This window comes from Papio anubis, chromosome X (assembly GCF_008728515.1).
Source record: "Papio anubis isolate 15944 chromosome X, Panubis1.0, whole genome shotgun sequence".
NCBI classification, from domain to species: domain Eukaryota; kingdom Metazoa; phylum Chordata; class Mammalia; order Primates; family Cercopithecidae; genus Papio; species Papio anubis.
In genome coordinates this window covers 104,785,682-104,812,462 of record NC_044996.1, presented here as the reverse complement: position 1 = coordinate 104,812,462, position 26,781 = coordinate 104,785,682, and the positions used below count along the sequence as shown (strand labels likewise).

Genomic DNA, 26,781 nt, shown 5'->3' with positions numbered 1-26,781 from the left:
GCTGAGATGGGAGGACTGCTTGAGCCTGGGAAGTTGAGGCTGCAGTGAGCCGTGATCCCACCACTGTGCTCCAGCCTGGGCAACAGAGTGAGACCCTATCTCAAAAAAAAAAAGTCGACAGTCTACTTTTAATTAAAGATGATGGGCTCACAACACACACTGCATTCTTTCCCCACTAAAACTACTGGAAAAAAAATTTTGAAGCAATAAGTAACAAAGACAAAAAGAATGGGAGAACAGAAAAAACAGCAATACATCCTGGAGGCTGCAAAGCAGATGGTTTAGTAGCAACTAGAACCATCCAATGTGAGAAAGCTGTATCCTAAGTAAGCTGTGGGGAAAGCCAAGAAGCAAACTATTTCCATCCAGATCCCCGAGACACTTTGGAACTGGCAGTATCAGGCACTGATATGGTTTGGCTCTGTGTCCCCACCCAAATCTCATCTTGAATTGTAATCGAATTATAATCCCCATGTGTTGAGAGAGGGACTGATTGATTGGATTATGGGGACAGTTCCCCCTAGGCTGTTGTGATAGTGAGTTCTCATGAGATCTAATGGTTTTATAAGTAGAAGTTTCCCCTGCTCTTGCGCTTCCCCTTTACCTTCCACTACAATTGTACATTTCCTGAGGCCTCCTAGCCATTCTTTCTGTTAAGCTTGTGGAACTGTGAGTCAATTAAACCTCTTTCCTTTATAAATTACCCAGTCTTGGGTAGTATCTTTACGGCAGTGTGAAAACGGACTAATATGGGTACCTTTGGAAGTGGGGATAAAAGTGGGACTAATAACAGAAGGACTAAGTGAAAGTCTAAGAGACATTTAGACCCTCCCAGATCCTCTGCTATTCTCACTGAGCTGGGTTGATCTCTTCCACCCTGGAGGAGGATCTCTGACTTGAGGGACGCCAAGATCAATTGAGAGAAGGACTACCATATAAAAAATGGGGATCAAAGTCTACATAAATTTGAGAATACTCGTTTTCTCATTTGACTTTCCCAATATTGAGAGCCAGATGCATACCATCTATGCAGAAGATTTGGATACTTCTGTCTTGGTACTCACACCAGTCCAACAAAAAGACCTAAAGCTACTGATATCAGGAGTTTCCCAAAGAAATGGCACAAGGAGATCATCCTGCAATGAAGACCACAGTCAATAAGTCTTACCTTTAAATAAGAGCAGGGAGTTAAGAATCGCTTAACATTTGAGGAAAGACACTAATATAAAAGAAATCAATACCACACCCCCACATACACAAAAGCAAGGTAAATAAAATAGAGATTATGTAGGATAAAAAGAAGAAAAAGTAATGTTGTCATATAATAGAATGTTTAAAATAAACATTTTGAAACAAAAAAAGACCTTTTGAAAAAAATTTTTAAAGAATGGCCAAAATAAAATATTGATAGAAATAAAAAATAGAGGGATAAGAGGAAAAAAGTGAGGTATCTCCCAGAAACAAGAGACCAAAAAAAAAAAAAAAAACAAACAACAGAAGAAATAAGAAAACTAGAGGACAAGTCCACAATGCCTAGCATCAGAACACTGGGAGTACCCAAACAAGCTAACAGAGAAAACAACGGAGATGAACAAAGAAATAGTGCAAGGAAATTTCCCAAAGCAAAAGGATGTAAGTTTTCAGACTGAAAGAGCCCAGTCAAGTCACATAATGTTCAACAGTGTGAACTCATTACACATCTCAATAGTCACAATGCAAGCTAGGAGACAATGAAGTAGTATCTTCAAAATTTTTACAGAAAATGATTGCAACCTAGAGTTCTTTACCTAGCCACTTCAGTTAGATGAGGGTAAACTAAAGATGCTTTCAGGCATACATGATTTCAAATTAACTCTCCACCCACCATGTACCTTCTCCCAGTAATCAAAACAATGAAATAAACTAAGAAAAAAAAACAAGGGGCCCACGACACAAGGCATGCAACATGCAACATAAAAGAGAAATAGAGGAATCTCCCCTTTCATCCTTTTGCAGATTCCTAAGTGAAAACTGTGTAGAAGGCCCAGACTGCTATCAGTTCAAATTGGAGCAGGTCAGAGGCCTATTGAAGAGATTTCTTCAAGATTAAATCAATAAGGTATCTTGACATGTTTGAACATACTAAAAGTAGTTATATAAATAGGAGAGAGTTTAAGGTTAATTAGTGATAGGCACTATAGAGAAAGTGAAACCAAAAAAGACCCAATTAATATTCCCAATAAAATAAAATGTTGAGCAAGACAGGAAAAATAATCATAGTAAGCTTGGTTGCAGCAATGCTTACATATTCATAACAGTGCAAATGCTGAAAAATAATCTAATCAAAATTGCTACCTAACCATGTTACCAAGATAGGAGGAAAGACAAATGTGTTTATGTACTGAGAGCAGCCTAGAAGGAGGAAGGCACACATAAAAAAGAATTTAATAACAACTAAAGCCTGGGCAACATGACAAAATCCCATCTCTACAAAAAATACAAAAATTATCCGGGTGTGGTCCCTGCTACTGGGGAAGTTGAGGTGGTATGGTGGGAGGACGGATTTAGCCCTGGTGGTTGAGGCTGCAGTGAGCCATGATCATGCCACTGCACTCCAGCTTGGAGGACAGAACGAGATCCTGTCTCCAAAAAAAAAAAAGAATGCTCATCTTCCATTGTGAGAATCAGATAATGCCCTCAACCAAAAAGTAAACAAACAGCAATGTAGGCATTCTACTTAGAGATAAAGATATAAATACCAAGATAATCAGCTATATAAGAATTGAAAACAGGGCATCTGGGGAGCAAGAAAATGACAAGAGTGAATTGCAGGAGACTATTTTTCAAATCAAGCCTTTTAGATTTATTTGACTCCAGACAAAAAACACATACAACTGAGCTATCACATCAGTTAACCACTCTGGCAGTTGTAGTCCAGGACCTTACATTTTTAAAAAGCATCAGGCCAGGCACAGGTTACTGTGATCCTGGCACTTTGCAAGGGTCCAGGACCTTACATTTTTAAAATGCATCAGGCCAGGCACAGATTACATCACACCTGTAATCCCAGCACTTTGGGAGGCTGAGGCAGGTGGATTACTTGAGGTCAGGAGTTCGAGACCAGCCTGGCCAACATAGTGAAATCCCATCCCTACTAAAAATGCAAAAATTAGCCGGGTGTGGTGGCACATGCCTATAATCTCAGCTACTGGGGAGGCTGAGGCAGGAGAGTCACTTGAACCCACATGGCTGAGGTTGCAGTGAGCCAAGATCGTGCCACTATACTCCAGCCTGGGTGACAAAGTGAGACTCTGTCTCATAAATAAATAAATAAATAAATAAGCATCACAGTATAATTGATGACCAAATCTTTTCAAAAATCAATGATAAAAACTACTTTTAAAGTTCCAAAGACCAAATACAACTCTCTTTAGTATCTTCACCCTACTAATCAGAAGGTAAGAATGTAAAGAAAAATATTTTAATCATCTCATACACATAAGCACGGCATTTATGAGAACTTCTAGCTGCTTCAGAATGAAGTTATAGAGATGATGAATTAACACTGCTACTTATATTAAATTTAAACAGGAATTTGTTGCTTTTCCCCATTATTTCCCCATCAAAGAAACTATTTTAGAGATAATTTTTATGTTTACTCATGTTATAACACTAAAGTCTGTTACCTTTAGTCCTGGTGCAGGATAGAAACCTTCAACTAATTTGCTGTTATCAAAAAGACTATAGGCACCATCCCGTATTGCCACAACACCTCGACTCCGGCAGTATATATCGATGCAATACATGTTCCTGAAGGCCAGTCTGATGTGGGTGGATGACTGTGGTAGAATGGAGAAGCACTGGTAGGCAGTGTTGGTTCTCTGGGTCAAGCCCAACATGGGCACAGTGGGGAGTTTGTTGATGGCATTTAATGGAGCCTGAGTATCAAACAGTACCTAAAAGGAACAAACACAGTGAGAGCAGCCAGTTTCTGTACAAACGTTAAAACCTCAGAATTTTCAGTGTATAAATGTCAAAAACAAGACAACGTCCTTCTGGCAGATTCCATAAAACTTCCCCTTGAAGAGAATGCAAACTAGATCACTGGGTCCACATTGAATCAAAGAAAATTCTCAAAGAAGTGTTCAAGATATAGAAGACAAAAGTTATCAGCCTTAGTCATTAAAGACAAGTCTCCATGATCTTTTGAAGAGTTTTGCCTGAGACACTAAATGCTGTTTTTGTTTGTTTGTTTGTTTGTTTTTTAAGACAGGGTCTCATTCTGCCACCCAGGCTGGAGTGCAGTGGCACAATCACGGCTCACTGCAGCCTTGACTTCCCCAGGCTCAGGTGACCCTCCCACTTCAGCCTCCCAGAGAGCTGGGACTACAGGCATGCTTCGCCACACCTGGCTAATTTTTGTATTTTTATAGAGACAGGGTTTTGCCACATTGCCCAAGCTGGTCTTGAACTCCTGAGAACAAGCAATCCTTTCGCCTTGGCCTCCCAAAGTGTTGGAATTACAGGTGTGAACCAGCACGGCTGGCATACTAAGTCTTATTTTTAGACAGAAAATAAACTTAATTACCTGTAATAACTGAACCACATTTGGTGTTTTGTTGAACATTTCTTGAAGCTGATGGAGAATGGTATTGTGACAGTTACTGCAACCTGAGTTTGGGCCAACAGTTCCCAAAGAAATGTGGAATTTTTGATGGACTGAATTCCATTGGATACTAATCTAAATGAAAAAGATTACATGTTTCAGAAACTGAGAAAGTAACAGATTCAAGTAGGGGGAAAAAATGTTAAAAGTAAGGCAAAATGCCAAAAATCTAAAGGAGATTTTTTTTTTTTGGAAAACAAGCAATAAAATAAGACTGGATTCGAACTCCAGATGTGCTAATATGTGTTAATATTGAAAGTACATTCCCTGACCATGTGTTAGTCCTCTTTTACTAAATAAAACAGAAAGGCGCTAAAACAACTTTATTAAACTTTATTTGAAAATTATCATTAGTTTTTCTTTTCATTTTTCTCTTGAACTAAAGAAGAGTCACACTCTTGGTACCATCAACTAAGGAGCACTGTCATAAAGGGGAAGGGTGCCACTCTGAACACAGATACATTTGGTTAATAGATATTAAAAAGCTCAAGTAACCTGACATTACTTGACGTAGAAGTCTAGAGAGAAACCAGTTGGCTGCATTTTTATACTACATTTCTAGGACTTTACATGTGAGGTGGGAAAAAAATAAAGAACTACAGATTACAGGAAATACTTCAAGATTAAGATGAAACAATGTTAACATTCATGTGCCCAAAAGCAAAAGCATCCCATATTGTTATAACCACTCATACATAATTTTCCTTACAATAATCACATTGCCAAGCAAATCTGTAATCAGTGAAGAAAAAAATACAAACACCATCAGTACATTACCTTATCCAAATTGCTTCAACATCATATACCCCATCACAGGGTTATTATTTTTGTTTTCAATTTTAAAGAGTTAAGCATTATAGTATACTATATTTATAGCCACAAGCATTTAAAATTTACCATTTTATCCCTAACTTTTACTTGAGCTCTTACTTATATTAAGGCAATTTTCATGTTTTTTTAATTCTTGATTTTTAAAAAATTCGTAAGACAGGAACTTCAGCATTTCAATCAGACTTACTGAGCTTCCCTTGGTGGTTCCATAACACAAGATAAGTTTGCGGTAATTATAAACACGAACTTCTGAGAAAATATTTAGATGAGCGGGTATGTCTAAACCAAAGGAAACAAAAAGGAGATTAATATTATACATGTAAAATTTTAAAATATAAATTTGAATAAGACGGCATTTTGGCAATATTATATGCCCACACAGGTCTCTAGTTAAGTAACTTAGTTTAAAAAAAAGCAACAGCATAATAAATAATATGCTTCCATTTCTACAAAAGGGGACAAGGGCAGGTGAGATACACTGAAGCAGTCTAGCATAGTGGTTAAAGGGTTCCAATTCCAACTCTGCCACTCACTAGCTATGGGACTTTATACAAAGTTCTTAGTCTTTGCAACTTGTTTTCTTCTGTAAAATGAGGAATAATACTCACCTCATGATTGTGATTGTGAAGACTGTGAAGATAACTCATTTGTTAACACAAGCAAACTGTTTATAATATTGTATGGCACACAGTAAATAAGCACTATTATTATGATACAGTATACCTGTGTGTAAAATTTTTGCAAACAAAAGAAACTTAACAGTGGTTGTCCTTAGGGGAAGGAAATTGAAGTCTGAAGTGAAAGGAACACTTAAGTTTTATTAGATACACTTTTGATTTTTTTTGCTTTGAACACTGTGCATGTTTTACTTCTTCAGTTAAAAAAAAAGGGTATGGACTTTTTTTATTATTATTATTTATTTAAAAAGGAGATTATCTCTACATGTACCTGGTAGAGAACGTGCAAATTCCAACACACACTCATATAATCGTGCAATGCTATTCCAGTCATTAAGAAACATTTCAACCACTTTTCTACCACCAACAGGCTCAGACAACAGATTTTCATATGTCAGGTAAACGTGCCGGGATGGGCCTACAGGATTAAAAGAAAATATTAATAGTAACCGATACTAAAAAAATCCAGAAATATGCAAAGACAAAATGTGTGAAACATCTCACCTTGCTCCCTGGTAGAAGTGCCATTAAGTGGACAATTTGCAAACACTAACTCTGCTACCCAAGTGCGGTTATTTCTACCTTGTAATCGGAAAGTGCAATCAAGAAGAGAGCGGTCCAGAGCCTTTTGGGTTTCCTCACTTATACCCTTACAGGGAGGAATTCTGGTGATAAAAGACAGCATATGAAATACACTTTACACAGACAAAGCGCAATGTACACAATGACAGACAGGGTATGACATTAGAGCTTCAGTTCAAACTCCACTTCTAGATACCTTCTGCCAAGGCAGGAAGCAATTCACAGCAATTAATAGTATTTAATCCATTTCCATTCACATCAATATGGATTAGAACTCTCATTTTAACAGTGATGTTTGTCTTTATTCATAATTTTGTTCTTTAAAAAAGACTACAATTCTACAGAATGAAAATCAAGAACACTGGTTTTCTACAAAATCTATCTAGAACATCCTCAAGGAAAAGCTAAGGGGAACAAATCCTTATAAAACCACTCTTTGAAGACAGGATGATACAGTACAAACAATAAGGGCCTTGGAGTCAGAGACCCACATTCTAACTCTGACTCGCCACATTTAATGTCTCTGAATTTCCCAATTACAAAATAGAGATGAAGAATTACTTTATGTGTCATTGATGAAGAAAATGAAAGTGCTTATGGTGGCTGACACAGCAGGTATTCATATGTTTTGTTTTTTAAGAGATGGAGTCTTGCTGTGTTGCCCAGGCTAGCCCTGAACTCCTGAGCGATCCTCCCACCTCAGCCTCCCAAGTAGCTGGAATTACAGATGCACACCACCAAGCCTGGCCCCATGTATGTTAATTCTCCCTTGCAGTAAAACCAAATCTTGGTCACTGACTGAATAACCATGATAAAATCCCAGGTTCATTATCCCCACTTTGCCACCTCCTCCTCTGTAGAGGTAACCCTTATTTTCATAGACCTTTACATGTATCAACTCGTTTAACATACATATTGTCACACATACATCACATACACAAGAGGAATGTAGTAGCTTGGTTTCTTAAAATATCTACCTATCCATGTTCTTTCTATAGCTTTACAAACTATCTCATTGGTCATAAAACATTATGAGGTAATATATTTTAGCTATTTATGAGTTAATTTCAGTAAGAGATAAAATAACGAGATATTATAGGCCGGGCGCGGTGGCTCACGCCTGTAATCCCAGCACTCTGGGAGGTCGAGACGGGCGGATCACGAGGTCAGGAGATCGAGACCATCCTGGCTAACACGGTGAAACCCTGTCTCTACTAAAAAATACAAAAAACCAGCCAGGCGAGGTGGCGGGCGCCTGTAGTCCCAGCTACTCCGGAGGCTGAGGCAGGAGAATGGCGTAAACCCGGGAGGCAGAGCTTGCAGTGAGCTGAGATCCGGCCACTGCACTCCAACCTGGGCAACAGAGTGACACTCCGTCTCAAAAAAAAAAAAAAAAAAAAAAAAGAGAGATATTATTTAATTATATATAACCTTTACCTCATACAGAAGGTGGTTAATTCTCAGATTTGGTATAATAAATATCTATATTGAGGCAAAAAAAAAAAACAACAAATATAATTGGAATTATGGAATCTTGGTTCAGACCCCTTAATTCAGAATATAACACCTAGAACAAAGTTTCTCAGTCTTGGCAGGATTGGCATTTGGGGCTGGAAAATCCTTTGTTGTGGGGTGAGGGGGCTGTTTTTTGCAGCCCAGGTCTCTACCAACTAGGTGCCAGTAGCACTTCCTACTCCCTCTTCTCAGTAAATGATCAAAAACATCTGCAGACATTGCCAAAAGTCCCCTGCAGGGCAAAACTGCCCTGGGGTGGAGAACCACTGACCTGGAATAAACAACTTGAGAGCAAAAAACAGATTGCATGTGCTAATTAAAACTTCTATCACAGCTCCTCTTCAATATACAGCTTTTGAAGTTTTTCAAAAGTTAATCTTTCACACTATATAGTTTTTATCACTACCAGAAAGATTTTGTGCAACTATATTTTGGGTAGTTATTACAGAAATTGCATACACTTATCTGTTTTTCAACTTGACAGGTATACTGACGACTTGCCTGCCCTTACCCCTCACAACATAGCCCTCCCCATAGGAGTTATAAAGCAGCCAATTCAGACAGATTTTTAAATCTCAAGTTTGAAAATATAAATGCAGTACATTATCTTCCTTTCAAATAAAACAGGTTTTTCACAAAATCTATCTAGTTAGAAAAGGAAAGCACAGAAGCCAGTATGTGTTCAAGTGAGAACTAACATTAGTGTAAGCCTCTTTTCCATTTATGCTCTTAGGGACAGCGGAACCCTGAAAGTGCATTGTATATCACTTTAATCTGTGATGCAGATACAATGAGCTCTACCTCAAGGCACCCGTAAAATAGTTACTTGCTTTTAAGGTTATGAATGGAACAGAATGAATAAAAATAAACTGTAACTTTTATCTTCCCAGCATGATCATATGAGGGGGAAAAAAACAACAACCCAAAACCAGGTTCCCCAAAAGGAAACCTGACAAAATTGTTACAAACTTAAAATACTGCAAAATAGTACTATAGTAGCCAAAAATTAAGAACCGTGGAAGATATTTTCTGGACAATGGATTAACCTATCTGAAAATTTTTACCAATTCAAAAATGTTTGCTTTACACGGCTGCTCCTAACCAACTTTTCTCCTGTACTTCTCAGTATTAAACAAATTGAGGAGCCAGGTTATGGTCTTTTATGGTCTGGCAGATGTGTATTAGCTTTGTTGTGAGGGCTTTTACAAACATCATTAACCCCACTATGGCCCTGCAGTGCAAAAGCAGGGAGATCACTGAAAGTACTAGCAAAAGCAGCATGAGTGTGCCTAAAAGGAAAGTGAAGAGGTTTTTATAAAGACTGTACACGTGTGTGAAGGACAAGCTGGGCCGCACAACTTGCAAAAACAGAGCTGTGCCTGTGCATTATCAGCATAAGCTATAGGAGGCAAAGAAACACAATGGAGGAAATGAAAAACCCTCGTGGGTGTGGCCAGAGGACCTTTACTACTGCGCATGACTGTGACATGAGTTCAACGAGAAGGTGGGAAGTTTGCTGAAGTGTTCAAAACTAGGCACCATGAGCATGCCGCTCTCAAAACTTGTGTCCCAAGCCTGATTTGGGTTATAGGATCAAGGTTCTTGAATTTGCACAAGGCAACAGGTCCATGAACCATAGCAACTGAAGAAGTTTACCATGATACATTTGATACTATGATTGCAGAGATGCATCAAGGAGGCCTGCTCAATACATTTTCAAGGAGATAAAGTAGAACAAGAACAGAATGTATTTTTGGCAAAGAGAAGGAAAGTGTGCCAATTTTAAAGCTTTGAAGTATCAACTCATATTCATATTCAATATTAATATATCCAGGACTAAAAGTTTGTTACAAGAGTTTCTGAAAATAAATGCATGAGTCCAATTCCATACTAATTAGGTCTATATAGGATTTTAATAAAATCATGTTGAGACATTTATTATTTACTTTTTCCTTCTTCACTTCTATACCCTACTCCAACAATGGACAGCACTTACTTGACAAACAGTTATCTTTAACATATCCATTTATGTATATTTTCCTTTACATTTTAAAATAAAGAAAACAAAAGCCAGGATTAAAGACTTTAAGAGTTATTATAAAATGAAGCTAAAAAAATATAAAGTACTTCCTTCCTAGGTAGGACTCTTACGCATTCCCTTGAGTTCAAGAAGAAAGGAGACTGAAATTTCTCTTGTAAAAATGCCGAGAACAAGATATTATGCAAATTATCAACTTATCTACAGGTGCCAAGAAGAGTAAAAAGAAAAAAAAATAACCTATATTCAAGGCAAAGCAATTCAAAACCAAACGCAATTGAAAGTATTGCATTTTCCTACTGATTTCCATTATAAGACTAGTTCTCTCTCTCCTGAAAATGTTTTTGTAGAAATGGTGTTAAGATAGCCTGGAAGAGGAACTACTCTAGTTCTTCAATTCTGTGGTATCTAAAGGGAGCACTAATGACACATGGGTCATGTGACACTATTTGCTAGCTCTACCTTCCACAGAAACAGATTCCTATATAACAAATGGTAAAGCCCCATTGCTCAAATTGCAGAGCTGCTATGTCTTAGCAGACAGAGGAATTCAATAAATAAAAATTGCTTATATAATTTATATCATTAAGCAACACCTGGGAAACAATAAAGTGTACCTCTCCTTTGCAAAGAAATCTGTCTCCTGGACCAAAAAGGTTGATCTCTTAGATGGTATTCTGGCTTTGCAAGTCCATACTGGGTCACTTTATAAAGCACATGTACCACATTAGCTTTACTTCTAAGCATCCTTTGGCTCCTCGTCCTTTGTCCATTAGAACTAAGCCCTATGCCCATTTCCTGCATATTCTTTCCTGGTGATATAATTTACTACCCCAGCTCAATTACTATCACCATGGTGATGACTTTATCTACTTCTCCTTCCCAGATCTGTTACCTGAGCTTGAAACACATGCCCAAAGGGTATTCAGGCACCTTAAACTTAGCAAAGTCCATTCAAACTCACATCTTTGGTGTCCCTTATCTCAGAAAGCACTGCCACCATCCATCATTTGCCCAAGATAAAACCAAGAATCATCTTTGCCACTTTCCCCTCTTTCTCACCTTCAACACCAATCTAATCACAACTCGTGAATACTTTCTCTCCTAACTCCTTGTGGAACGTACTCTGCTCTGAGCTACCAACAACTCTAGTGTGAACCATTTCACCAACTTCATTACTTTAGTCTTGTTCCCCTTCAATTTATTCTCCATATTGCTATCAGGTTGAGCTTTCAAAAACACCTATGTAATGATGTCAGTTTTAGCTTAAAATCATCTGATAGCTTCTTAGTGCCATTAGGATAAAACCTAAATTGTTGAAGGACATTTACATAGGCCTAAAGGATCTGACCAATTCCTGCTTACATTTCCAGCCTCATTTCTCCCATCTCCTGCCATGCCGAACTCCTTTCAGCACAAAAATGCCAAGCTCTCTCTTCCCTCTAAGCCTTCACATTAGCAGTTACCCCTCTGGTTAGGACCTCCACTACCTCTGCCCCACTTTCCTCTTATTCTCACCTCTCCTTCAGTCCGAGTACAACTGGTACCTCCTCAGGGATACCCTTCCTGACTTCTGAACTAGCCCATACTCCTCTGCTTTATGAACCGACAGCATTCTGAGGGGATGTCAGAATTCAAGCCTGACACACAGTCACACTCAATATATATCTGCTGAATGAAAAGACATCCAAAAATACCAAGTGAGGCCAGGTGCGGTGGCTTATGCCTGTAATCCCAGCACTTTGGGAGGCCGAGGCAGGTAGATCACTTGAGGCCAGGAGTTCGAGACCAGCCTGGCCAACATGGCAAAACCCTGTCTCTACTAAAAATATACAAAAACTAGCCGGGCATGGTGGTGTGTGCCTGTAGTCCCAGCTACTTGGGAGATTGAGGCACAAGAATTGCTTGAACCTAGGAGGCGGAGGTTGGGAGGTTGCAGTGAGCCAAGATTGTGTCACTGCACTCCAGTCAACCTGAGCAAAAGAACGAGACTCTGTCTCAAAACAAACAAACAAACAAAACAAAACAAAACAAAAAAACCAAGTGATGCTGGATTGCCACTCCATAGAATAAAGGGAATTTTCCCCCAGACCCTAGTAACTCTATGCAGAAATCCACAACACCCACAGGTTCTGAACACTGCTTTATGTTGTCTCATGGAAGAGAAGCAGCTTTCAGAGTGTGACTGCAACATATGGTACCAAGTGAAACACATGACAGGGGCTTACTTTAATAAGCGAATTGCATGGCTGAAGCCATCACCTTCCACTTGCACTCCTTGATGTGGAATCTCCAGATTGGACAACTAGAAAGAGAAAAACAGAATTATATCAGACCACCAATTTTACAAAAACAACTACCATTTCTAAGTACTACAGTCTCTATTCTTGTGGCACGTTATAGGGCCATTCTTTCCCCAAATTACAACATATTAGGCATGAGTATTATCCCCATCATTAGATTTCCTGGGAAACTATACGAAGTCCAGTGGAACTCAAAGCTGTCCCAGCGCATCTAGTTTAAGAAATACCTCCACAAGTGGCAAATATTCAAAATTCAGGAGATTAGTCTAATTTTTGCAGTGAGCAAAAAGTAATCTAAAATCAATTTTAGTAGTTCAAGAGGCCACTACAAAATAAGAATGGTTTTCTCGTGTAGTTCTATACTGTTTGTTCAAAACAATGTTTGAGTCACTGTCATAGCTTATTTCTAAACAATATTTTTTAGTTTACAACTCTTCTGAAATATATTTTTAAGAATTAAACTACTTCCTATGTGAAACCCAAGAAAAGATTTCCAATTTGTGCATTTACCCAATGACATCTCTTTCCCAATTAAAGGATTCAGAAAGCAAATTAAAAAGATAAATGCAGAGATAGTGCCTGAAACCCTATCCATGGGACTGCAAGTAATTACAGTATGCCAGAAAGTCATCTGATCTAAAGAAATGCTTGCCTTTGGCAGATATTCCCAGGTCTTGCATGACAGACTATTTATATCTACCATGTTCTGGAAAGGATTTAAGGAAGTTCCAAGTATTTAAGTGAGCCCCGCTCTTTGGGCCTGGGAAAGGGAAAGGTTTAGAAAAATAGCTGCTACCAGATAGGAAGTAGGGGTTCAGATTCAAAAGGAAATGAAGTGTGGGCCAGCTCAAAAATGTTGCTGCTATTCTACCAATCAGATATATAAACATCCGGCCGGGTGCGGTGGTTCACACCTGTAATTCCAGCACTTTGTGAGGCCAAGGCGGTCGGATCACCTGAGGTCAGGAGTTCAAGACGAGCCTAGCCAACATGGTGAAACCCCATCTCTACTAATACAAAAATTAGCCAGGTGTGGTGGCACATGCCTGTAATCCCAGCTACTTGGGAGGCTGAGGCAGGAGAATTGCTTGAATCGGGGAGACTGAGGTTGCAATGAGTCGAGATCGCGCCATTGCACTCCAGCCTGAGTGACAAGAGTGAAACTCCATTTAAAAAAAAAAAAAGATATATAAACATCTCTTATAAGATTAGATTTAGTTTTAGTTAGTCACATCTCAGCCTAAATTACTTTAAGTAGAAAATGTGCTTGCTTTTATGTTTAACATAGCTAGAATGTTCACTGAGAATAAAAGGTAAGTTTTTAAGAGTTTGAGTTCAATAGAGCACTACAGAATGTTCATCTGTGTCCCATATGTGCAGCAAGTATAAGAATACAGAGAAGGTGGAAAGAGAGGACGTATGTCTACAGTCATTAACCTTCGTAAGCCTACAAGGATGTACATTTTTGCAAATTCTGGCCTGTGGGTAGGGAAGAGAGGATATAAATGCACTGCTTTGCCCCAGCACCATATATCCATCTTCCCTTCCCACTGCAAAGGTAGTTAACTGAATGACATTCATATAATCAATCCAAATAACACAATAAAAGAGTCCAAGAATACAGTCAATTACATAGGAAACATGGACACACTACAGTTTAGGAGCTAAGGCCAGTATCCAGATAAGAGGACATTCATCAAGCTCACAGTTCTAGGAGCTGGGTCATCAAGGACAAGAGTATTTATTTTAGGTGCCTGTTTCTAGGCTTGGGTTTCTCTCTGGGCTCTTTACAATTTCACACCTTATCCTCTGCCTGCAGATCCCAAAGTCCTGTAAAGCAGGGGTTGGCAAACAACAGCTCATGAGCCAAATCCAGCCCACTGCCTGGATTTTCTGTTTGTTTGTTTGTTTTGAGAAGGAGTCTCGCTCTGTCGCCCAGGCTAGAGTGCAGTGGCGTGATCTCGGCTCACTGCAACCTCCACCTCCCAGGTTCAAGCGATTCTCCTGCCTCAGCCTCCCGAGTAGCTGGGATTACAGGCCCCCGCTACCATGCCCAACTAAGTTCTGTATTTTTAGTAGAGACGGGGTTTCACCATGTTGGCCAGGTTGGTCTCAAATTCCTGACCTCAGGTGATCTGCACACCTCGGCCTCCCAAAGTGCTGGGACTACAGGCATGAGCCACAGCGCCTGGCCCACTGCCTGTTTTTGTAAATGAAGTTTTACCATAACACAGCCATGCTCATTTGTTTAAATATCAGCTCTGGCTGGTTCACACTACAACAGCAGATTTGAGTAGCTATAACAGAGACCACTTGACCCACAAAGTCTAAAATATTTATATTTGGCTCTTTACAGAAAAAGTTTCCCAATCCCTGTTCTAAAGCATGAAAGCTATTTTCAACGAATCTTCCCAAGGCCATCATCATCAGCCCAGCTGAAAAAGTCCATTTCCACATTTCTAGGTCTCTCCTTCATTCACAATAACTTACAGAGGAGGGGATTCTTACAAAACATAAAACTTTAAACTACAGGGAAATAACTGGGGTTTTAGTGTATCACTTTTGAGCGGCTACCCATCCTTGGCCAAACTCCTTTTTGGAAATACAAAAAATGCAGGTCTGTTACCTCCCTTTCACATTTGAGGATTATATTGGATATCACAACTGCATATTCTTTAAAGGCACTAATTCTGCATAAATCTATTGCTTCTCCCATGTGAGAAAAGTAAAAATTTAGTTTAATATTCTTTCTGATCTGCTTCTTAGAAAGGATCCCAGTTTTACTAGGGCTTAAGCAATATACATGGCTTTACCAACTCAAAAATAAGCCACCCAGCTATCAACTAACCGTCTCTAATAGCCTTAAACAATGCTCCTACTAAGAGGTATAAAAGTAAAATGTTAATTCTTAAAAACTGTCCACTTGTTTTTCTTTCTTTAACTTTTTAAATAGAGACGAGGTCTTGCTATGTTGCCCAGGCTGGTCTTGAACTCCTGAGCTCAAGCAATCCTTCCACCTTGGCCTCTCAAAGTGCTGGGATTATAGGCATCAGCCACTGCACTCAGCCTGTCCACTTTTTCTTTTATCCTTTTTTTTTTTTTTTTTTTGAGATAGAATCTTGCTCTGTTGCCCAGGCTGGAATACAGTGGTGCAATCTTGGCTCACTGCAACCTATACCTCCCGGGTTCAAGCAGTTCTCCTGCTTCAGCCTCCCAAGTAGCTGGGATTACAGGCATGTGCCACCATGCCCCAATTATTTTTGTATTTTTAGTAGAGACAGGGTTTTACCATGTTGGCCAGTCTGGACTCAAACTCCTGACCTCAAGTGATCCACCCGCCTCGGCCTCCCAAAGCGCTCGGTGTGAGCCACCGTGCCCAGCCCTGTCCACTTTTTTTAACTGGGAAAAATTTACATTCAATTTCCATAAAGAGCAGAAGACCCAGAATCTGGAATCAGAGAGATGAAATAATTCAAGCCATGTTTTACATGTATACCGTAAGATGCTATGATTGCAACCCTACCACTCTGAACAGGATCACAAACATTCTGCTTTTCCTAGTGGAATCTATATATACCCTGAGCAACACATTTTAAAAACCACTCTTTCATTTGGGGTATTCAGAACTGTTCCAAAAAAATTACCTCCAACCGAAGTCCTACAAATGGCATATTTGTATCACACATAGCGACAAAGTGAGCTAAAACTTTATTGAAGGCACACATTTCTCCTGATCGTTTTGTTTTCTTGGATTCTACTGGACATGGATCATCAGACAACTAGAATTTAAGTAAAGAACACAAACAGGTAAAAAAAAAAAAAAAAAAAAAAGTACATGTGATACAATTCATTAAGATAGTTAAAATACTGGAAGAAAGCTCAGGGTTAACCAAAACAAATGTTATTGTATTTACTGAGTAAATACTGACCTAAACACTGGTAATTTATTAGTAAATATTTTGTGTTTAACAAGTTATCTCATGGAAAATGGTGGACAATTATTTAATTAAAACAGAAGCATTTTCAAGAAAATGTAGACAATTGTTACTTAAGCCTTATTGCTGCCTCGTCTCTTAAAAACCGTATCTTAGTTCTTTCTCATATTAAAAATGAGTAAAGAACACAACCAAGTTAACACACACAAATTCTGTGCTCATTTTCATATGGAATCATACCTTGCGCTTGGCATTGGTTCTGGTCTGTTTCCCGGTTTTTGTACGAAAAACCAAGTCCTGGATGTTTTCCTTGAACTGCTGTAGCAGCAATGCCATTGCAGGACTGTCTTCACGATCTGCAGCATTCACAGACATAAAGTAGTACTTGTATGACAGTTGTGTGGGTTTATTGGGAACCTCCAACATCTCCACAACCTAAAAATCCCAAAAAGAAATAAGACTCAGAGAAATAAGAAGTGTCAGATATTTTCCTCTGTACATCATCAAGTAAGGCTCAGAATTATAAATCTAATGTAGATGTCTTAAAAAAAAAAAAAGAAAAAAGAGGTTAAATCAATCGTATCAAAAAAGAGCATTCCTAGTAAATACATAATTTGTTTTTCAAAAAGTAGATGAGACCAAAGAAGAATGATAAAAGCAAAAGCAACCATAAATTATAATGGGGCATTTAAACTATTATGTGTTAGGTGTTCTTGATATTCATACCTCAGTTTTTAAATTGAAAATAAAAAATTATGCCTAAATCCAATAGGTCTGTGATATGGTTTGACTTTGTGTCCCCACCCAAATCTCATCTTGTAGCTCCCATAATTCCCATGTGTTGTGGGAGGGACTCAGTGGGAGATGACTGAATCACGGGGCGGGTCTTTCCTGTGATGTTCTCATGATAGTGAATGGGTCTCACGAAATTTGATGGTTTTAAAAATGGGAGTTTCTTTGCACAAGCTCTCTCTTTACCTGCCACCATCCACGTAAGCTGTGACTTGCTCCTCCTTGCCTTCCACTGTGATTGTGAGGCCTTCCCAGTCACATGGAACTGTGGGTCCAATTAAACCTCTTTCTTTTGTAAATTGTCCAGTCTCAGGCATTTCTTTATCAGCAGCGCGAAAACAGACTAATACAGTCTGCTAGATTTTCTAGAATGGTATCTATTTTAAATTGCTCTGCTGCCTCCCTTAACCACTCAAACATCCTAAAAATTCCATTATTAAGGCAGAGAAAAATGACAACCAACCCTCATACTTGGAAATATGTAAAAACAAACCCTAATTTTTCAACTGAAAAATATGGTCACTGTGAGGGTAACAATACTGACAGTTAACACTGATACAAAGCTTAATATGTGCCAAGTATTGTCCCAATACTTCACAGATGCTAACATACCTGTGAAGTAGGTTTTTTTGTTTATTTGTTTTGAGACAGAGTCTCACTCTGTCAACCAGGCTGGAGTGCAGTGGCACAATGTCAGCTCACTGCAACCTCCGCCTCCCAGGTTCAAGCGATTCTTATGCCTCAGCCTCCCAAGTAGCTGGGATTACAGGCGTGTGCACTACACTAGGCTAATTTTTTGTATTTTTATTAGAGGAGGAGTTTTGCCATGTTGCCCAAGCTGGTCTCGAACTGCTGACCTCGGGTGATCCGCCTGCCTAGGCCTCCCAGAGTACTAGGATTACAGGCATGAGCCACCGCAACCAGCCTATCTTTATTTTTGCGATGAGGAAACTAAGGCACAAAAAAAGCAAGTTACTTGCCCAAGGTCACACATGTAATAAGTGACAGACTCATGCTTTGATTCCAGAAGTTTGGCTCCAGAGGCCTTGCTCTTCCTACTATACCTGCTTACTGTTTCCAAGGTGTAGCTAAAATTTAAGAAAAGTCCCTAAATACTTTAGTGACAAAAATAAATGCCATTAGGAAAGGCTCCTGACCAACACACATTCTTTCCCATCTCTCTTCCTGCTTCCTTTCTCCCTTGCTACCCCTCCTCCCCACACATACTCTTCAGGAAAGCATCACACTGATGAGGTACCTCAGGAAATGTTAAAATTAAAAGTCAAATGGCCATTTCACCAAAGAAGATAGGATGAGCACACGAAAATATGCTCAACATCTTCAGCCATTAGGGCAGTGTAAATTAGGCCTACGATAAGACACCACTACATACCTATCAGAATGGTTAATATTTTTAAAAAATTCTAATGACTAACCGTTGGTAAGAATGAGGAGCAACTAGAACTCTCATACATTGCTGGCTGGAATGCAAAATAGTACATCACTTTGGAAAACAGCTTGCAGTTTTCTACAAAGTTAAACACACATTTACCGTATGACCCAATAATCCCACTCCTAGTTACTTATCCAAGATGAAATAAAAAATGACAACTTGTGCACACACAAAAATCTATATGCAAATGTTTAACAGCTTTAGTCACAATTGCCCCAAACTGGAAACAACCCCAATGTCCTTCAATGAGTGACTCATTAAACACAAACTGTGGTACTCCCACACCATGGAATGCTACTCTGCAACAAAAGGAAGAAACTATTATACACACAACAACACAGATGAATGTCAAAGGCATTATGCTGAGTCAAAGAAACTGGACAGAAAAGGTAAACCTATAGAGACAGAAAACAGGCCAGTGATTACTAGTTGGAGGGGACTGATCATAAGGGGTATTGTGAGGGAATTTTGGGGTATAATGGATCTGTTCTGTGTCCTCAGATGGAGGCTACACAACTGTATGCATTTATCAGAACTCAGGCTAAAAAGTTTGTATTTTTACTTTATGTAAATTATATCTTAATAAAGCTAACCAAAAAAGAAAGGTAAAACGGCAGAAACACATTTAAAGGGAGATCAATTGCAGCAAGACTTTCCTCTGTTCTTCTTAATGTCCATGGTAGTAGTTCTTTCCACTTCCATGAACATATCTCCCCTAAGTGATAAATCTAGAGGACGAGGAGTAATCTACATTCAGTTTTGGTCTAAACCATGTGAAACAAATTATTGCTTTATAATAGATCACTGGTCACTGACATTAAAGCCTGGTTGTTTGTTGATGCTAAATGTCAGAAAATAATAAATTATAACCATTTTTATTTTATTTTGTGCATGGCTGATTATAAGAGATCTTTGTATGTTCATGGGTTTTGCTATGATGCATGTATTCTGTATTATCATTTCACATGTAGACCAAGCAAGCTCACTGAGAACTGAAACAATAGTCTTTTGTTGTGGGCCAAATCTAGTTCTACAGCTGCTGTTTTAAAATTCAGAAAAAAGTAAAATTCAGATCAATGACAGACTCATTAGTCTACATAAGTATCCCGAGCTTAAGATATGTTAGCCTACACATGGTGTCCTTTTAAAATAATATCTTTTAAAAGTACAGGTCAACACCTTAAAAAGTTCACTCCTATTACTTTCAACCAACAATCTTGAATTAAAATTTTTATTTTTATTTTATTTTTGTAAGAGACGAGGTCTCACTATATTGCTTAAGCTGATCTCAAACGTCTGGGCTCAAGTGATCCTCCTGCCTCAGCCTCCCAAAGTGTTAGTTTTACAGGTGTGAGCCACCACACCTGGCCTGAATTAATATTTGTAAAACATAGATTCTTAGCCAACACATCTACTTGGTATACTTGGTATATGTACAGAAATTTCTTTCTTTTTTTTTTTTTTCTGAGACAGAGTCACCCAGGTTGGAGTGCAGTGGCGCCATCTCAGCTCACTGCAAGTTCCACCTCCTGGGTTCACGCCATTCTCCTGCCTCAGCCTCCCAAGTAGCTGGGACTACAGGCGCCCGCCACCATGCCTGGCTAATTTTTTGTTTTTGTATTTTCAGTAGAGATGGGGTTTCATCGTGTTAGCCAGGATGGTCTCCATCTCCTGACCTCGTGATCTGCCTGCCTCGGCCTCCCAAGTGCTGGGATTACAGGTGTGAGCCACCATGCCCGGCCAGAAATTTCAACAAGCAGGAAAATATATTCAGAATGAGCTCATATTTCAAATTATTGCAAATTTTAACTAATTCAAAAATAAAGAAACTAGAAAACATACAGAAACAGTGAAAAAGGAATAAGAGAAGACCTCACTGTGCACTAAAAGGAACACATACTCAATAAAAAGAAAGATGCCTTCAATCAACGAAGGATGAAAAAATAAAGCCAATTCAGCCAGTCTATATTTGAAAGGTTTCACTATACAAGTTAATATTCAAGTCAAACAACTTTATCTGACATCAAAACATCACCAGACCTTTACAGGAATTGCTCTCAAATTTTTTATTCTTACAGAGATGTCTCATTGCAATCAAAGACTAGGCCTCATGATAGGACAGACCCTAGAGTGAGGGATGGGGTTATACCTTATGTTCCCCAACTGAGACATGACATTCCTCTCTCCCCCATTCTAACCCCCTGGGTTGAGAATCACTATATGAAAGTCAAATATTCAATAAAATTCATTGGCAAGTTAAACAATAAGTCATTTACGATACTAACAGAATTACTAAACTTGATCACTCCAAATCACTCCTTTGCATACTTACAATGTAGTATTGTGGAAGGCGGGTAAGTTTAATGAACAGTTTATTCTTAGAAAGGTTTCCAATAGGATGAGTTGAGTAATTGGAAAGCTGCAATGTTTCACTGCTTATCGTAGGCAGATGTTTTATAGACTGCTTGCAACGCTGCTGTCCAAGCCAAAACCTGAATTTAAAAGTGATAATCCACATCAAATCTCAGACTTTTCTGATTATCTGTGTGCTATCGATTTACGAATGATTAAAGACCATTAAAAAAAACAATTGAAATTTAACTGAACTAATAAAAGGACACATGGCCATAATGACAAATCATTTCTTCATAGTTTTGCATTAGACCGTCAATTCTAGTTTTAGTTTAAGAAGTTTAAACCACAATGTGAATGATCTTAGTTATAAGGTAGAATTAACTATAAGGATGAGATACTATATTAGTTTATTATAAGGAGTGACAGATTTCCTATAGTTTAAAGACAGCATCAACTAATCTCAATATTCTTTATATAGCCCCAGTTTTTAAATTGTGTATGTGTGAAGTGTGTAGTATACCTAGCAGGTCCCAGTAGTATTAACTACCTTTGTTCCCACAAAGGTAAGCTGCCAGATTTCACTGATGTTTTTAATATAGTACTCCTCTTATTCCTTGTATGTGATTATCTATCCTTGAAACTAGGATACCATATAATATGTAAAAAAGGGATAAAATGGCTGGTTCACAAACTCCACTGATGCATAATGAAACTACAGAAAACAAGAATTTTCACAGCAGCATAACAATGCCACAACATCCCAGCTCCTATCAGCAGCCTTGCCTTGATGAATAGGGCAAAGACCAGTTTGGGTGCTGATACATTTGTGTGGCAAGTTGCATGTGGTACAAACTGTATACCAGTCATGTGCAGTAAAACCACGTTATAATATATGACATTTTAAGGGTAGTTTGTCAACTGTTCTGGAAACCGTTTTGTTTTTTTCATTGAAAGAAAAATTTAACTACAACTTTACGATCTAATGCAAGAATTGGTTACTGATGAAGGAATGAAGATAAATTTTGAAAATATACCATCACTTGCTTCATTTTGAATAAAAATTAAAAATTAATATCCTGAACTTGCTAAAATTTCTTTCAAATCTCTACTTTGATTCCCATCAACATAGCTTTGTGAGAATGATATCTCTACTATGTATGTTATTAAAAGGAAAACATGAGAAACATCTCTCATGATTAGCATGATCATCAATCTAACACAGACAAGTTATTACAAACAAGAAACAAGCTCATGTGTCACATTAAAAATTCTAACTACTGATATACCAGGTGGTCTTTTCAAAGTCGATCTGAAATTGCTATCTCACTCTTCACTATTTGTTATGATTCTGTGGGACAAAAAACTTGAGTCTAAGTGACTTTCTATATTAATTGCGTGTGTGTACACTTTCAATGAAAAATGTACACAGTTTCTATAATTTTCTTTTTTCCTATGTTTGTTCTGATTATATTTAGTGAAGTGTAACTTGATCTGTTGATTCTAATAAAAAAACACTGGGGCTTATATCTTGTACATGTTCTTTCATTTCTTTTTTCCTGGAATGCATTTTTATTGCACATTATTTAAAAAAGTAATCACATGAATAGACAGATGCTCAACATCATTATTAGGGAAATACAAATCAAAATTACAATGAAATACTTCTTCATACTCATTAGGATGTCTATATTCAAAGACAGTAACAATTGTTGGCAAGGATGTAGAGAAATGGAAATTCTCGCAACATTACTGATAGGGTTGTAAAATGGCACAGTCATTCTGGAAAACAGTTTGGCATTTTCTTTTAAAAGCTAAACAAATTACTGTACGCCCTAGCAGTTCCACTCCTTGGTGCCACTCCAAGAGAAAAGAAAACATAAGTCCACATATAGACTTACACATGAATGTTCATGGCATCATTATGCATAATAACCAAAAAGTGGAAACAATCCAAATGTTCATCAATTGATGAATGGATAAACCAAATGTGGTATATCCATACAGTGAAATATTATTCAGTCATAAAAAGGAATGAAGTACTGATATATGCTACAATATGGATGAACCTTGAAAACATTATGCTAAGTGGAAGAAGCCAGTCACAAAAGACAGCATATTTTGATTCTACTTTATATGAAATGACCAGAAAAGGCAAATAGAAAGTGGATTCAGAGTTTTCTGAGGTTGGGAATGGTTAACTATAAATGGACATTTCTTTGGGGTGATGGAAATGTCTTACATGTTCTAAAGGTGGATTGTGGTGATGGTTGCAAAAGTCAGTAAATTTACAACAAATCATTGAATTGTACACTTAAAATGGGTGCATTTTTATGGTATGTAAATTATACCTCAATAAAGTTATTTCGAAAAATCAGTGTCCCATGATAGATTAGTGACAAACTGGTCATTCACCACAGATCATTTGAGAAACACTATTATAAATGACAATCAGGGGACTTTTCTTATAAATAAATTATGTAAGTTTACGTACAGGCACACATTTGGTGAGTTAAAGGCTTCTGGGACTTAGCTTTCTGGTTTTAGTTTATATTTTGGGCAGCTAGAACTGCCAGATAAACAACCTCAAGTTATGCAAGATGTGAATTATTAAGCATGTTAGGATATTTAAACCTTGCTTATTTAGCCAAAATGCACAATGATGCTAAAACACTAAAAGTTTTAGAAATCGCTACCCAGATTAATGACTGATTTTTTTTTCACATACAGATAAACTAAATAGCTGCTCAAAAATAAAGGCTCACATAATATTATCTATCTACTGGCTTTAAAAATCATTCCCTGGGCTGGGCACAGTGGCTCATGCCTGTAATCCCAGCACTTTGGGAGGCCAAGGCAGGCACATCACACCTGAGGTCAGGAGTTTGAGACCAGCCTGGCCAACATGATGAAACTCCGTCTCTACTAAAAATACAAAAAATTAGTTTGGCATGGTGGCACACACCTGTAATCCCAGTCATTCGGGAGGCTGAGGCAGGAGAATCCCTTGAACCCGGGAGGCAGAGGTTGCAGTAAGCTGAGATAACGCCACTGCACTCCAGCCTGGGCAACAGAGTGAGACTGTCTCAAAAAAAAAAAAAAAAAAAAAATCCCTGAAAACAAAAATTGGCTGGGCATGGTGGTATGCGCCTGTGGTCCCAGCTACTTAGGAGGCTGAGGTAGAAGAATCGCTTAAGCCTGGAAGGCAGAGGTTGCAGTGAGCTGAGATCACGCTATTGTACTCTACTCCAGCCTGGGTGGCAACAAAGCAAAACCCTGTCTCAAAAAAAAAAAAAAAAATCATACCCTGTTAATGAAAACATTACTTGATTATATTGAATTTTTCAAATATTGGCTAAAGGGAAGGGCAGAGGCTAAAAGATTATAAGAACAATAGATCCCACTTTATAGTCTTTTCTTTAGACAAGCCCCACCTGCCCCCCGTACTGCCTTCTCCATTTGCCAGTTTTGGTTTTAGTCTCTGAATTTTTTTTTATCCTTTGGAATTTTGTTTTATTAATTTTAAGAAAGAGTTTGTTAGAGTTGCTATAAGGGTACCTTTGTGTACCAGAGTGGTAATGAAACTCCACAGAATCATATCTAGCTCCATTTTCAATTTTGTTTACTTTAACAGTGTGAAGCATTTAAAGGATTTTGAGCCAAATTGAATGACAGTGTTCGAGAAGCAGAAATGACTTTTGAAAGTGTCAGTTGGGGCCGGGCGCGGTGGCTCAAGCCTGTAATCCCAGCACTTTGGGAGGCCGAGACGGGCGGATCACGAGGTCAGGAGATCGAGACCATCCTGGCTAACACGGTGAAACCCCGTCTCTACTAAAAATACAAAAAATTAGCCGGGCGTGGTGGCGGGCGCCTGTAGTCCCAGCTACTCGGAGGCTGAGGCGGGAGAATGGCGTGAACCCAGGAGGCGGAGCTTGCAGTGAGCCGAGATCGCGCCACCGCACTCCAGCCTGGGAGACACAGCGAGACTCCGTCTCAAAAAAAAAAAAAAAAAAAAAAAAAAAAAAAGAAAGTGTCAGTTGGTAGTCGACCACGATGATTACCCTGGATAAGAACAAATAGGACTTTATTACAGAGAACACTTGATACAATAAAATTCATTGTTTAAGTGATTTGTAAAGTGCTTGTACAGAAGAAAATGTGGTAAGGGATGAAAGTTGAGTGTTATGCCGTTCACACCTATATTTGCTCTAGAGGAGAATTTGATATGAGAAACTGACATCTTGGAACTATTTCAAGATAATTTAGATTCTAAGATACCAAAAGGCACTTAAGTTTCATGTCATAAACCTTAAGGACAGTGACTGACCAAAAGTAATGATGGAGAAGAAAACATCTTGTCAAAATAAGTTTCCATTTTTAGTCTTGAGCTATATAAATAAGCTTACTTAAGTTGCTGAATCCAGGGTATGATTCGTTTCATATCATCATTCACAGACTTCTCCATGTCATCCAGAGTGGCCTGGTCTACAGAATAAAGCACCTAATTAATTAACTGCTTACATGGGAAACAAAACCTTTATCTAAGTAGTGTAAAACAAATGAAAATTATTGTTTAAGGCAGAAAATTATGTTGTTTTTGAGTCAGATAAAAATTAAACTAAATGTATCATGAGAAATAAGCCAACCTAGTTTGTTTTCCCTCTTTAACATTTAGGCAGCATTATAGATACGACAACTAATTAATAGCAAATGTACACTGGCAGCAAGAACAAGTAACAAATACATGAATCCATTTTTTGCCTATATTTTAATTCCCCAAACTCTTAGTCTACTTAATCAGTATTTTTAAATTATAAGTATTTAAAACTCACAGTATTACTAGACTTAGAACCTTAAAAATCATAAAATCAAAAACTCCACTGAAATGTTTACTTATGAAACACAAATGATCTCTGGCATATGCAAGAGCTGTTGGCTGAAGATCAGCTTGCAAATTAAGTCAGTTAGAATTTTTAATGACAGTAGAAAATGCTAGTAAATAATGAGCAAAAAAAGCAAGACACAAAATGATTTTGATTAATGGGGACAAAGTATAGAAAAAATTAGAAAAGCACTGCTATGGGGTCAACTATGTCCCCTCCAAGATCCATATGTTGAACCCCTAATCCTCAGTGTGATGGTATTTGGAGAAGGGGTCTTTGGGAGGCAATTAGGTTTAAATGAGGTCATGAAGGTAGGGACTTCATGAAGGATCAGTAGTAGACTTATAAGAACGGAGGCCAGAGAAGTTGCTCTCTCAGCCATGTGAAGACACAGCAAGAAGGCAGCTGTCTACATACAAGCTAGAAAGAGAGCTCTCATCAGAAATCAACCACGCTGACACCTTGATCTTGAATTTCTGGCCTCCAGAACTATGATAAAATAAATTTCTGTTAAGTCACCTAGTCTATGATATTTTGTTATGGCAGCCTGAGCTGCTAAGACAAGCATACATCCCTAAAAGACTATTTTCTGTTGCTTTTCTAATTTTTGTGCGTTTAAGTTTTTTATTTATGAGTATGTACTATGTTAATAATCAGGAAGACAGTTAAATATAAGTTTTTAATAACAAATAACATTTGCCTTATTTGGAACCCACAGTTAAAGTAATTCATAAATGCGGCATTTAGCCATCATAAATGTGATGTCATTCAAAGT

At 38.2% G+C, this 26,781-nt stretch overlaps 1 protein-coding gene across 2 annotated transcripts in view; it reads right to left on the bottom strand.

The window, feature by feature from the left end:
* Positions 1-26,781, bottom strand: part of MED14 (mediator complex subunit 14) — an 88,030-nt gene that overhangs the window by 26,235 nt on the left and 35,014 nt on the right. For both annotated transcript variants that reach the window (XM_009197416.4, XM_003917592.5), the window contains exons 12-21: positions 25,530-25,608; positions 21,104-21,263; positions 16,767-16,961; positions 16,236-16,370; positions 12,517-12,593; positions 6,658-6,818; positions 6,425-6,571; positions 5,664-5,755; positions 4,568-4,720; positions 3,666-3,935 (exon numbers count right to left, since the gene is read on the bottom strand). In XM_009197416.4, the coding sequence (XP_009195680.1) occupies positions 3,666-3,935; positions 4,568-4,720; positions 5,664-5,755; positions 6,425-6,571; positions 6,658-6,818; positions 12,517-12,593; positions 16,236-16,370; positions 16,767-16,961; positions 21,104-21,263; positions 25,530-25,608 (1,469 nt within the window). The remainder of the gene's footprint in view (positions 1-3,665; positions 3,936-4,567; positions 4,721-5,663; positions 5,756-6,424; positions 6,572-6,657; positions 6,819-12,516; positions 12,594-16,235; positions 16,371-16,766; positions 16,962-21,103; positions 21,264-25,529; positions 25,609-26,781) is intronic.